Here is an 11129-nt window from a genome sequence, read left to right as displayed (position 1 = left end):
TCTGGAAAGATATTGAAGAGTACTCAATGGGGGCGCCTGGGTGGCTCAGTCGGTTGGGCGGCCAACCTCGGCTCAGGTCACGATCTCACGGTCCGTGAGTTCAAGCCCCGCGTCGGGCTCTGTGCTGACAGCTCAGAGCCTGGAGCCTGTTTCAGATTCTGTGTCTCCCTCTCGCTGACCCTCCCCTGTTCATGCTCTGTCTCTCTCTGTCTCAAAAATAAATTTAAAAAAACGTTAAAAAAAAAAAAAAGAGTACTCAATGGCTTGGGTGTTGCAAAAAGGATTTTGGCAACCAGAGCACAACCAAACTAAAACACCACCCATGGTGCCTTCTATATTTCTGATTCCATAAACCTGTGGGGTGCATTCAACGAGTCTCTGAAATCAAGAGATCCTCTTGGATTTCAGGGGTCTCAGGTAAAAAGAGAATTGTGTGATACATGAATGTGTGGTTCATCAAGAGGCAGAGACCTGGTTGCCTTCCTGGCAGGGGGCCAGGAAGACATGACTAAGGTAAAAACACAGCAGGTCACTTTTCTGTAAATTGGGTCAGAATAAATTCATGTCACTGAAAAACAGATGGAGATTAGGAGAGAAAGAGGTCCCAGATCCATCAACGGCCCAGTCCCTCTGTGCTAGGCCGGGCTGCCATCATTCTCTCCCGGATAAAGAGCAGCCCAGTTGGCCCTCATCAGGAGTGTTGCTTTCATAGTGCGTGAACAAGAAAATGCCAGAGTACATTGGTTTTTGCAGGCCTTCGCTGCTATACGATATAGCTCCCTGAGGGCAGGGACTGCATCTACCCTTGTCGGCCACTGAATCCCACCTATAGGAGATGTTTTGCAAATGTTGGTGGGGACAGTGAGTAGAAACTTTCCTCAGTGGACTAGGGTGGCATGAAATCACGGTACGTGGATTAAGTTCTATATAAAATCCTGCGATTTCAAGGGATGTGTCTGGTAGTAACTTCAAAGTAATGTACACACTGCCTTGAATTTTGCCTGGTTGTTTTGTTTTTCTTTCTGTTTTTTTTTAAGTGTACTTATTTATTTTGAGAGAGAGAGAGAGAGAGAGAGCATGAGCAGGAAAGGGACAGAGAGAGGGGGAGAGAGACAGAATCCCAAGCAGGGTCTGCTCTGTCAGCACAGAGCCTGATGCGGGGCTCGAGGTCGTGAACCGTGAGATCGTGACCTGAGCCGAAACCAAGAGACGGACACGTAACCGACTGAGCCACCCAGGTGCCCTTTGCCTAGTTGTTTTGAATGAATGTAAATCCGATATTGCTGTCCCCATCATTATATTTGGTCTAAAATAATTCTTCAGAGGGACACCTGGGTGGCTCCGTTGGTTAAGCATCTGGCTTTGGCTCAGGTCATGATCTCACAGTTGGTGGGTTGGAGCCCCACGTCGGGCTCTGTGCTGACGGCTCGGAGCCCGGGGCCTGCTTTGGATTCTGTGTCTCTCTCTCTTTCTCTCAAAAATAAATCAACATTAAAAAATTTAAAAATAAATAAAAAATAAAATAATTCTTCAGACACAGAGAGTAAAACAGGTCTGGCCTGTGAATTATAGAAAAGGAATAACCCAATAAGGGCCCAGCAAACTTTTTCTAGCCACAAGAGTCAAGGAGATACCCTAAGAAAATGCAGGAAAGAGGTGCTGGAAGTAGGAAAAAAATAGAGATGAGTTGGAAATGAGAAGTGAAGGAACCAGGAAGGACGGGTAATTAACAGTCTTGTGAGATCTACTTTACTTAACTTATGCCCAGGAGAAACTATCATTTGAGAAATGGAAACGCTTTGAGTCTCAGAGGGATGAGAACACCGTGTAAGGTCTCATGGAGGAAGGTTACGGCAGAGATTCCCAGTGACGTATCTGTGACGTTGCCACCTGGTCCACGGTTTGATAAGAGGTTGGTATTCAGCAAGCTCAGTACGTGCCAGGCACTGTTGAGAATAGAAATGAAAGTATTTACCTCTCAGCCTCTGATATCATGGCTTGCTGTCCGGGTCTTGGACAGACCCGGGTTTTCTGGGTCCTGGAGCTTATACAGTTGTGTGTGTGTGTGTGTGTGTGTGTGTGTGTGTGTTTGAGGGAGGGCAGAATTAAAAAAAAAAAAAGATACTAAATTGTTAAAATACGAGATTAAGTGCAGGGCCTTAAAAGGAGTCTGTGCAGGTGACCAGACCTGAGGCTTCAGCTTATTTAGCATCATGGTAAATCTATCTCTGGCTAAAGTGATAGTTCATCAATTAAGTTAATATAAAAAGTGCCTCTGCCCTGCCTCAAAAATATTTACTGTGGAAATCAGGGAAAGGAAGGGATGGGATGGGGTTGAGGTGGGAAAGTCAAACACACAGCTCAAACTAATCCGTAAGTGCCATTTTAATAAAAGCCCAAAGGACTGATTCTAAGCGAGGTTTTTATTCCCTTATGCTTATTTCCTTTTGTTTTTTAAAAAAGCCCTTTTTGTTAAAATAGTAAAAAAAAAAAAAAGGTTTTATTTGAATACAAAGAAATAAATAACTCTGGATCTAATTATAAGCTTTTTCTGGTCTGGAGGACTCTTTCCCAGGTTTTTTTTTTGTTTTGTTTTGTTTTTTTAAGTTTATTTATTTATTTAATTTGAGAGAGAGAGAGAGAGAGAGAGAGAGAGAGAGAGAGAGAGAGAGAATCCCAAGCAGGCTCCACACTGTGAGTGCAGAGCCCGATGTGGGGCTTGACCCCGCAAACCATGAGATCACGACCTGAGCGGAAATTGAGCCAGACGCTCGACCGACTGAGCAGGTGCCCCTCTTTCCTAGGTTTTCAATAAATGTCTTGTTGTCAGGGTGATAAGCTCTGTGTTTCTAGATTTAGAATAAAAATTCCTCTAAAATATTTTATAATCTGGTGGTGCTGGGCTTTGGCTCAATCTGGTGGATGGGGGTGGGTGGGATTCAGATGAATTCTCCCTGTGCTCCATTGTCTCTTGTCTTTTCCTGTGTGTCAGGACCATCCTGTGCACACCCTTTTCACCATTTATCTTTTATTCCGGTGCTGTGGAATCCTGTGCGTACCAAAAGATTCAGATGCAGTGAATTTCCAGACTGCTTCTTGCTAAAAACTGCTTTAATAGCAAACCCTGTTATAAGAGGGAGAGATTATAAATGTTCTTAACAAAAGGGAAAACCAAGGCACAGGAAAGTAAGCAGCTTGCCCTACCTCACCTAGCAAGATTATACCCGAATGGAACCTTCTGGCTCTAAGAAGGTCTGTGGAAGGTCACACACTGAGGGAAAAAAGCATATTTCTAGAAGAGAGGACAATCTAGCAAACATTATAGATTTGGTAAGGAAAGTGGTGGTCAGGATGGGGTGGTATGTGTTGAGTTTCATAGATAAGGGGATTTGGGGGAATAAAAGTAAATAAGAATTAATGAACACCACACACACTTTAAAAAGGGCTTTGTGAGTGTTGGCAAGGGGAAAAACAATAGAGATTCTGTAAGAATGGAAGCTAGACTGAGCCTAAGCCAACGGGCACCGTGGCACAACTAAACAACAGAATGTGACCTCTGGGGGTGGGGTGGGGGAGATTTGCACAGCACCCCGCAGATCACAGGCCCTCAATCAATGTTGGAGGAATTTGCAAAGGAGGGCGAGGACTAATGTTGCCTCGATTTGATAACTACCATTTTCCTGGTTGCCATGATCCAGGCGTGGGACGCAAGCCAGGAATCCAAAAGGCAAAAACAGACAACGTGAGGTAATGCCAGGGAGTCTGGGTACCATTTAAGACTGTCAGAGACAAGGGCCTAGAAGTAAAACCAGCCTGAGGTGACAGAGACTTGCCTCCTTTGGAGACACTTCCCTAATCAGCCGGGGGGGGGGGGGGGCTGTGAGGGAGGGGGGGTGTCTCTGTGTGGGGGCGGGAGGGAAGGAGTGATTTCATCTGTTTAATGAAAAATAACCTGGACGTTTCTCTGATCCTGGAAACTCCCATCTCACTGAGGCCAAGGAAAACAGGATTAGGTCTTATTACTTCTACCAAGGCTTTGCATCTCCTCAGAAGGCGTTAAACTGCGGGGAACAGCAAAATAAGGTAATCTCACTCCATTGTCCCTGCAGATACACCAGGAAGGCTCTGAATCATTTAATGGGTTAATGGAACAGACTTCCTTCTGATCTTCTTTGCCAACTTTTATTTTGGCTTCTTCTGCCTTTTGAACAGATACCCCCCCCCCTTTTTTTTTTGGTATGTGTTCGTAGTAATAGAAAGTTTGCTCTGTTAAATTCAGACAGTGAAGTCACCCCCTCTGGCATTCTGTCTACTGACCAGCTACTGATTTCAGGTCTAACATCCCCCTCTGACTTCTACAGACCAGCTTTTGCCCTGAAGCATGAGGCTGTTAATACCACAGCAAACATTTTGCCTGCGCTGGCAACTGCTGATGCATAATTGTCTATGTGACCTAACGAGATGACACTCTCCCAGATTATTCCCCCCACCCCCCACCCCGGTCGATTTTTGGGAACAAGGTCTCTTCATTGGTGCCGAAAGTACACACACACACACACACACACACACAAAATGTAAACATCACAGTGATCTGTATGTAACCGTCTCTTTTCTACGTCAGTTCTTCAAATTATCCCTAAATGGGAGCATGAAGTCCACAGGGCCGCTTTCTTTTTAATGCAATGTATATTTATTGTAAACAATAATATACAAAAAAAAAAAAAAGAAAAAAGGAAAGATGAGTTTCACAGAGAGAACAAAGGTTTGGGGAGGAAACAAGCAAAACAAACAAAACACAAACACAAACCAAACCTTACCTAAGGACAAAATATGATTTAAATGCCAGGTTTCTTAAGTTACAGAAATAGTTTTTTTTTTTAAAGATCTGCTTTTATACAGAAAATTGAAAGATGCCATATTATAAGAGTGCTTTAAGATTTTATTCTACTGACTTCTAAAACTGTTAATATATCTTTTTTTTTAAATTAAAAAAAAAAGTTTGCTGTCTTTTTTAAAAAGCAATCCTCAAACTCTCCAGCCACAGAAGGAATTAAGAATTAAGTTCTCGTTGGGCTGGTCCCCTCTGCCTTTCTTCCCTATCTCCAAGAGAACTTGCAGGGGACTATCCATGACACATGCCAGCATTGTTTTGCGTCACCACACACACACACACACACACACACGCACACACACGCACGCGCACACACACACACACACACACACACAAATTTAGTCAGCCCAAAGATCTGTGGCAGAAAACATTGCAAATGACTCAGTGATCCACTACATTTGCAACCTCTCATTTGTACAAAAAGAGAAACAAGTTTCCAGTTTGTTTTCAACAAAACCACAAAGGAAAAAAAAAAAGGACAGACAAAAAGGCATTTATACAAATCTAGGACAAGAAATCCAAAGAAACTTGCTTTTAATAATAATAAAAAAAGATTAAAGAGATAAATAAAAAAAAAACTGGTTACAGTTAAGAACATAATTTAACAACAGATGACCATACCCTTTGAGGAAGGTTCCAACAACCTATTTTAAAGAAGGTAAAATTAAAAAAAAATTTTTTTTTAAAGAGAAAGATTTTTTTTTTAATGAAAACCTCTCCTTACAGAATAAATAATTTTAGCACGTGGAATGTCTTGAAGGTCAACTGCTGGTGTTCGGAGAGGCACAGTGACAGTGTCAGAGAAAGGCCATAGCATCTGTACCCCACATGGGGCTTGAGCAGGCAACCAGGGGGCAGTGCGCTGGGACACTTGGCTGCTGAAACATTCCCAGAACAGATTTCAGCTCCTTTGCTTGGTTTCTACTTCTCTCTCAAGATTGCAGCAAACAAGCAAACGCACTAAAAAGTAAGAGTATTTTCCAGCAGCATGGTTTTAAGGCTCAAGGTATTTTCTCTTGTTTTTTTTTTTAAAAAAAAATATATATGATAAAGCTTACCAAATGCTTCTCTAAACTATGGTTTACTTCCATATTTGCAAAATAAGGCCTTTATTTCTCTAAGGCAGCTCCTCCTTGAATCAGAAAGCCTGAGGAATTAAGCAAAGCTAACCCCCAAAAACTGATCGCATAACACAAATTTGTGTGTTTTTTTTATGTTAATACAACAACACGCACACTTTTTTTTTTTTTTTTTTTTTTTTTTTTTGTAAGAGAAAGCAAATCTGTACAAAAATACTCTGGTTGCAGGAAAAGCTAGGGCACGCTGTTCAACTAAGTAGTTTAGCTGTTGGGAAAATAAGAGCATTTAATTTCTTTTATCTAAAAATATGTATAAATCCCCTCAAAATGGTAATGAATCATACACAGTACATACTAAAAATATTTAAAATAGAGAATATTCCTCACAGAGGACTTTTTTCTTTAATTACTGCTAAAAAATAATTACAAAGTCCAAACAGGCAGAGAGACTGAGCAAATAAATTGATCACACGATTCTCCATTATCCTCCGTGATTGCTCTGAAGAAGGTCTTCGAGTCCGGTTTCTTACGGGTTTTCCAATGGTCCATCCGGCCAAGAGCGGCCTGGCCCCCGATTTGCAACAAGGTGGTAATGCGTCTGGATGGCTAAGGTTTCTGTCTCGCAATCTGGGTCTGAGTTGCCTTTAGCTTAAACGTCTTTACGGAACGAGGTGGGGGAAAACGTCCCCAAGGAAATTCTGCTTGGTGATTTGTTTCTTCGGTTCTCCTTCTGATCGTCAAGGTCGTCATCACCCTCCGTGCAAGGTTTCCTCAAGGTCTGGTGAGCTGTGTGTAGACGGGCTGTTCCCAGTGCTGGGGGCTGTGGGTCTGCGGGATGGAGGGGACCCCGGACGTGTCGGCGATGGGCGTGTACATGGGCCGCTGCGCCGGGTTCATGTAGCTGAAGGTGGAGTAGAGGCTGGAGCCCTGGCCCGCCGCGTGGCTGTAGTAGGAGCCCGAGTTCTGGTGGTCGGTGTAGTCGTACTGCGAGCGGGTGATGGGCGGGTAGGAGGGGCTGTAGTGCGGGAGGTTGAAGGGGCTGTAGGCGATCTGCTGCGGCGAGTGCTGCTGCTGCTCGCTGTAGTGGCTGGGGCTCAGCTGCTCGGTCTTGATGTGCGTTCGCTGGGACTGGCCCGGCTCGCTGCTCAGCGTGGTCAGCGTGTGCGCCGCCTGCGGCTGCGGGGGCGCCGGCTGCGGGGGCGCCGGCTGCGGCTGCGGGGGCGCCTGCGGGGCCTGCGGGGCCTGCGGGGGCTGCTGCGGAGGGGGCGGCGGCGGCGCCTGCTGCTTGGACATCCACACGTGGCCCGCGCCCGTCGGGGTCGCCGCCGTGCTGTTGATGCCGTAGCTCCCCGTGTAGGTGACCTGGCCGTGCGTGGCCGGCACCCCCGGGTGGCCGTTGGGTGGCAGGTACTGGTCGAATTCGTTGACGTCGAAGGTCTCGATGTTGGAGATGACGTCGCTGCTCAGCTCGCCGATGTCCACGTCGCGGAAGTCGATGGGGGGCTGTCGGCCCCCCTCTGGCAGGGGGCGCCCCTCTCGCTTCAGGTCAGCCTTGCCCGGCTGCACGTCGGTTTTGGGGGTGGTGGGTGGCGTCGGGGGCCCCTGGGATTGCCCTGCGGGCAAGAGAAGCAGCGCGGAAAAGTCAACCAGGGCCGTGCAGCGCAAAGGCCTCGATCTTAGGAACCCTCCTGGGACCCTCCCTCCAAACGAAAAGTGTCGTTAAGGACCCGCAACCGCGCGGGAGGCGCGCAGCACGGGAGATAAGTCGCCAAATGATTAACCTGCCGGTACACAGTCGGGAATCTCCTTTTATCAGGGAGGGTCCGAGGCCCGGAGGGTCGGGAAGGCCAAACTGCTACTTGTGGAAGAAGCCTGTGTGTGCTTTTGGGGTGGCGGAGCCAGAGAAGAAGGGAGAAGTCCTGAAAAGCTGTAAAGGCATTTTACCTCGCCATAAAAATGAATCCCTTAGGATGGCTCTACATCCGTGTGCGTGCGTGTGTGTGTGCGTGTGTGTGTGCGTGTGTGTGTGTGTGTATGTGTGTGCGCGCGCGCGCGCGTAGGGACTTCGCGGGGCCCTGGAAAGGGAGGGGAGGAGGCTGAGGCGCTCGGGGTAGTTTTTCCCTCCCCGGGGAGCGCAAAGTCCCCGGGGCGAGTCTGCTAGGTGGAGACCCGGGGGTGTGCCCGTCGGCCGCGGGAGGCGTAGCCGGGGGCTTGTGGGGGGACTCACCCGAGTGCTCGCCGCCCGGGGAGTGCACCTCGCTCATGCCGGAGGAGGAGTGCGGCGAGTCGGCCTGCAGCGCCTTGAAGATGGCGTTGGGGGAGATGTGCGTCTGCTCGGTGGCCTCCTCGGCCTCCGCCTGGCCGTTCTTCACCGACTTCCTCCGCCGCGGCTGGTACTTGTAATCCGGGTGGTCCTTCTTGTGCTGCACGCGCAGCCGCTCCGCCTCCTCCACGAAGGGCCGCTTCTCGCTCTCGTTCAGCAGTCTGGGGGCGGGGGAGGGGGCGCAGAGGGAAACAGAAGGGCTTCTGTGAAACCGGCCGAGCTGTCAGGTCGGCGGGAGGGGGAGGCGACCCCGACCGCTCGGCTTCTTCGCGCACAACCCCTTCCTCCCTCCTCCCCGCTTTCCAGCCACTGCTGCAGCTCATAACTTTTCTTAAAAAAAAATAAATAAATAAAATAAAATAAAAAGAAGGAAGAAAAAAAAAAACCCAGAAAAATAAATCTCGGTTCTTTCAGTCCGACCTGAGCGGTCACTCCCGGCCCCGCCCTCTCTCCTCTTCTATTTTGGAAACCCTGAAGATGAAAATAGCTCTCCGCTGCTCGGCTCTAAGTGCCTTTGCCACCGTAGGTTACCGGCCCCCGCCCCCAACATCTTTAAAAACTTTCCAAAAAAACACTTAATCTGCAAGGAGCTTTCCTGCTCCCTCCCCCGCCCACTTGCGTCCACCTATTTCCAGCAGCGCTCCCCCCGTTCCTGCCTGGAGTCTCCTCCAGCCTTGATGTCTGCGCCCCCCCCCCCCATCCCATCTCCTCGGTTGTGAGGCTGCACGGGAGAGCGCAGTTGGAGCGAGTGGGGGGCAAACTTCACTTCCCACCCAACCCCCCACTTGGGATTGAACTTCACAGCGACGGGAGATAGCGCTGGCAGCCCCCTCCCACCGCGTCTCCCACAAGTCCTCACCCACCCTCCGGCTCTCTCCGTCCCCTTCCCCCCAGCCCCCCCCCCCCCCCCCCGCCTCCCTCCCTTTCCCGAGAGCAATCCAAGAACTTTGTCAAACTCCGAGCCAAGTTACACTTCGTCCCCCCACCCCCCCACGCCGGCTCCGGGACCGGCAACTCCCTCCTGCTGGGAGGCGGGGCACGGAGACGGTGTCGCGGCCAGCGCCCCCCGCCATCGCGGAGCCCACCCCGCCGCGCCGGCCCTACCTCCAGAGCTTGCCCAGCGTCTTGCTGAGCTCGGCGTTGTGCAGGTGCGGGTACTGGTCGGCGAGCTTCCTGCGCGCCGCCTGCGCCCACACCATGAAGGCGTTCATGGGCCGCTTGACGTGCGGCTTGTTCTTGCTCGAGCCGTTGACGCGCACTGGCATGGGTACCAGCGTCCAGTCGTAGCCCTTGAGCACCTGGCTGACCGCCTCGCGGATGCACACGGGGAACTTGTCCTCCTCGCTCTCCTTCTTCAGGTCCGGCTCGCCCTTGGAGAACGTGTTCTCCTGGGGCCGCGTGTTCTCGGTGTCCGAGCCGGAGCCCGAAGGGCAGGGCGAGCCCGCCGAGTCCTCGGACATGGTGGGGCTGGGGGCGCCGGACAGGCCCTTCTCCTGCTCGTCGGTCATCTTCATGAAGGGGTCCAGGAGATTCATACGCGGGCCCGGGGCAGGGGGCGGGTGGCCGGGAAAGGCGAGAAGCCGCGGCGGCTCGGGGGCTCGAGGCGCGGGCTCCTCTCCCCTCGGCTGCCCGGACGCGGAGCGAGCGGCTCCCGGGGAGCCTGGCGCGTCACCCGGCTGCGGCGGCGAGCACTTAGGAAGGCGCGCGGTGGCCAGCCCGCAGCTGCCCGCTCCAAGTGGGGGAAGGCGAACTGGAGAGGAGAAGGAGGAGGGGAAGAAAGAGAGCAAAAGCGGGGCGCTTGCACCCCTTCTCTTCTCCTCCTGCAAAGAAAAGTTCCTGGAGTGAAAACTGGCAAGTCGCGGCGCCACTGAACTTTCCAGTGAGTTTCAAGCTCCGCTCTCAGCTCCTCAACTCCCAGCCCCGGGGCTCTTTAATAACTACTGCTCCTCACCTTAGAGACGGCCAGCCAATCACAGCACGGCATTTCAGGGGTTGGCAGGCAGCTGATTGGATTCGATTTTGCGGGGAGGAGGATTGTGGCACTGGGCTTGGGTGACGAGAGGGGAGGGGAAGAGCGGGGAGGGGAGCGCTGCCTCTGGTCTGGCTGGGGGGGGGGGGGGCGGGGGACCCAGGACGTCCAAGTGTGTAAGTTTGCCGTACTCTCGTAATGTCAGAAGTTTGGGGCCGTCTCCGCACGAATCTTGCGTGCCTGTGTGTGTGTGTGTGTGTGTGTGTGTGTGTGTGTCTAGACCAGGATCTGCCTCCACCCCCAAGCATTTCTTTTCGCTGCTTTCTGCGCGGCACCGGAGACTTAGCTAGAGTTTGCAGCGATCAAAAAGCAGTCCCTCCTTCACGCGTAGCCCAGTGTGTGTGCGCCTGGAGCCTGCCTCCTCCGAAAAGTGCTTAGAAATGGTCTTTTGAAGCAAATGTTTTGGTGACTCAACGCCCGCTGTTCCTCTGTAATAATCCATATAAATAGATTAACATGCTCTGCTTCGCCGGGGCTGCTGCGGCTGGTAGGGATTCTGCTGCGCTCTTGCAAGGGGAATCAATGAAAACCAAAGCTGAGACTGGCGGTGGCGGCGACGCGGTAGCCCCGCGCCCGCGGGAGCCGTCCCGCGCCACAGCGACCTTGAACTGTGACAAGCCCTTCTCCCAACCCCCCCCCCCCCAAGCCCCCATCCCGCGACACTGCTCAGAGATAGGCAACTGCTTTGAACGTTCTGCTTTTCACCTCCTGGCCGAGAGACTGTAGTAGGGTCCTATTGCGACTCGCAGACTGCTAGGAGTTCTGGGGGAGGGGGTGGGGGGTGTCTCTGATGTATCTCGAGTGAGA

At 50.8% G+C, this 11129-nt stretch overlaps 1 protein-coding gene across 1 annotated transcript; it reads right to left on the bottom strand.

The window, feature by feature from the left end:
- Positions 1–5408: 5408 nt before the first annotated feature.
- SOX9 (SRY-box transcription factor 9) lies at positions 5409–10186 on the bottom strand. The gene is made up of 3 exons (XM_042966899.1): positions 9398–10186; positions 8198–8454; positions 5409–7583 (listed from the first exon to the last, which is right to left on the bottom strand). The coding sequence occupies exons 1-3, from the start codon at positions 9826–9828 to the stop codon at positions 6742–6744; spliced, it is 1530 nt and encodes a 509-aa protein (XP_042822833.1). The 5' UTR covers positions 9829–10186; the 3' UTR covers positions 5409–6741.
- Positions 10187–11129: the final 943 nt, after the last annotated feature.

Source organism: Panthera tigris, chromosome E1 (genome assembly GCF_018350195.1).
Source record: "Panthera tigris isolate Pti1 chromosome E1, P.tigris_Pti1_mat1.1, whole genome shotgun sequence".
Taxonomy (NCBI): domain Eukaryota; kingdom Metazoa; phylum Chordata; class Mammalia; order Carnivora; family Felidae; genus Panthera; species Panthera tigris.
This window is presented reverse-complemented; position numbering and strand designations above follow the sequence as displayed.

Excerpts from the sequence above, each read along its gene's own strand:
- SOX9 (XM_042966899.1), bottom strand. The coding sequence starts at position 9,828 with ATGAATCTCCTGGACCCCTTCATGAAGATGACCGACGAGCAGGAGAAG. Across the intron at positions 8,455-9,397 it reads ACGCTGGGCAAGCTCTGGAG|ACTGCTGAACGAGAGCGAGA; the intron begins GTAGGGCCGGCG and ends CCCCGCCCCCAG. Across the intron at positions 7,584-8,197 it reads CCCGGGCGGCGAGCACTCGG|GGCAATCCCAGGGGCCCCCG; the intron begins GTGAGTCCCCCC and ends TCTTGCCCGCAG.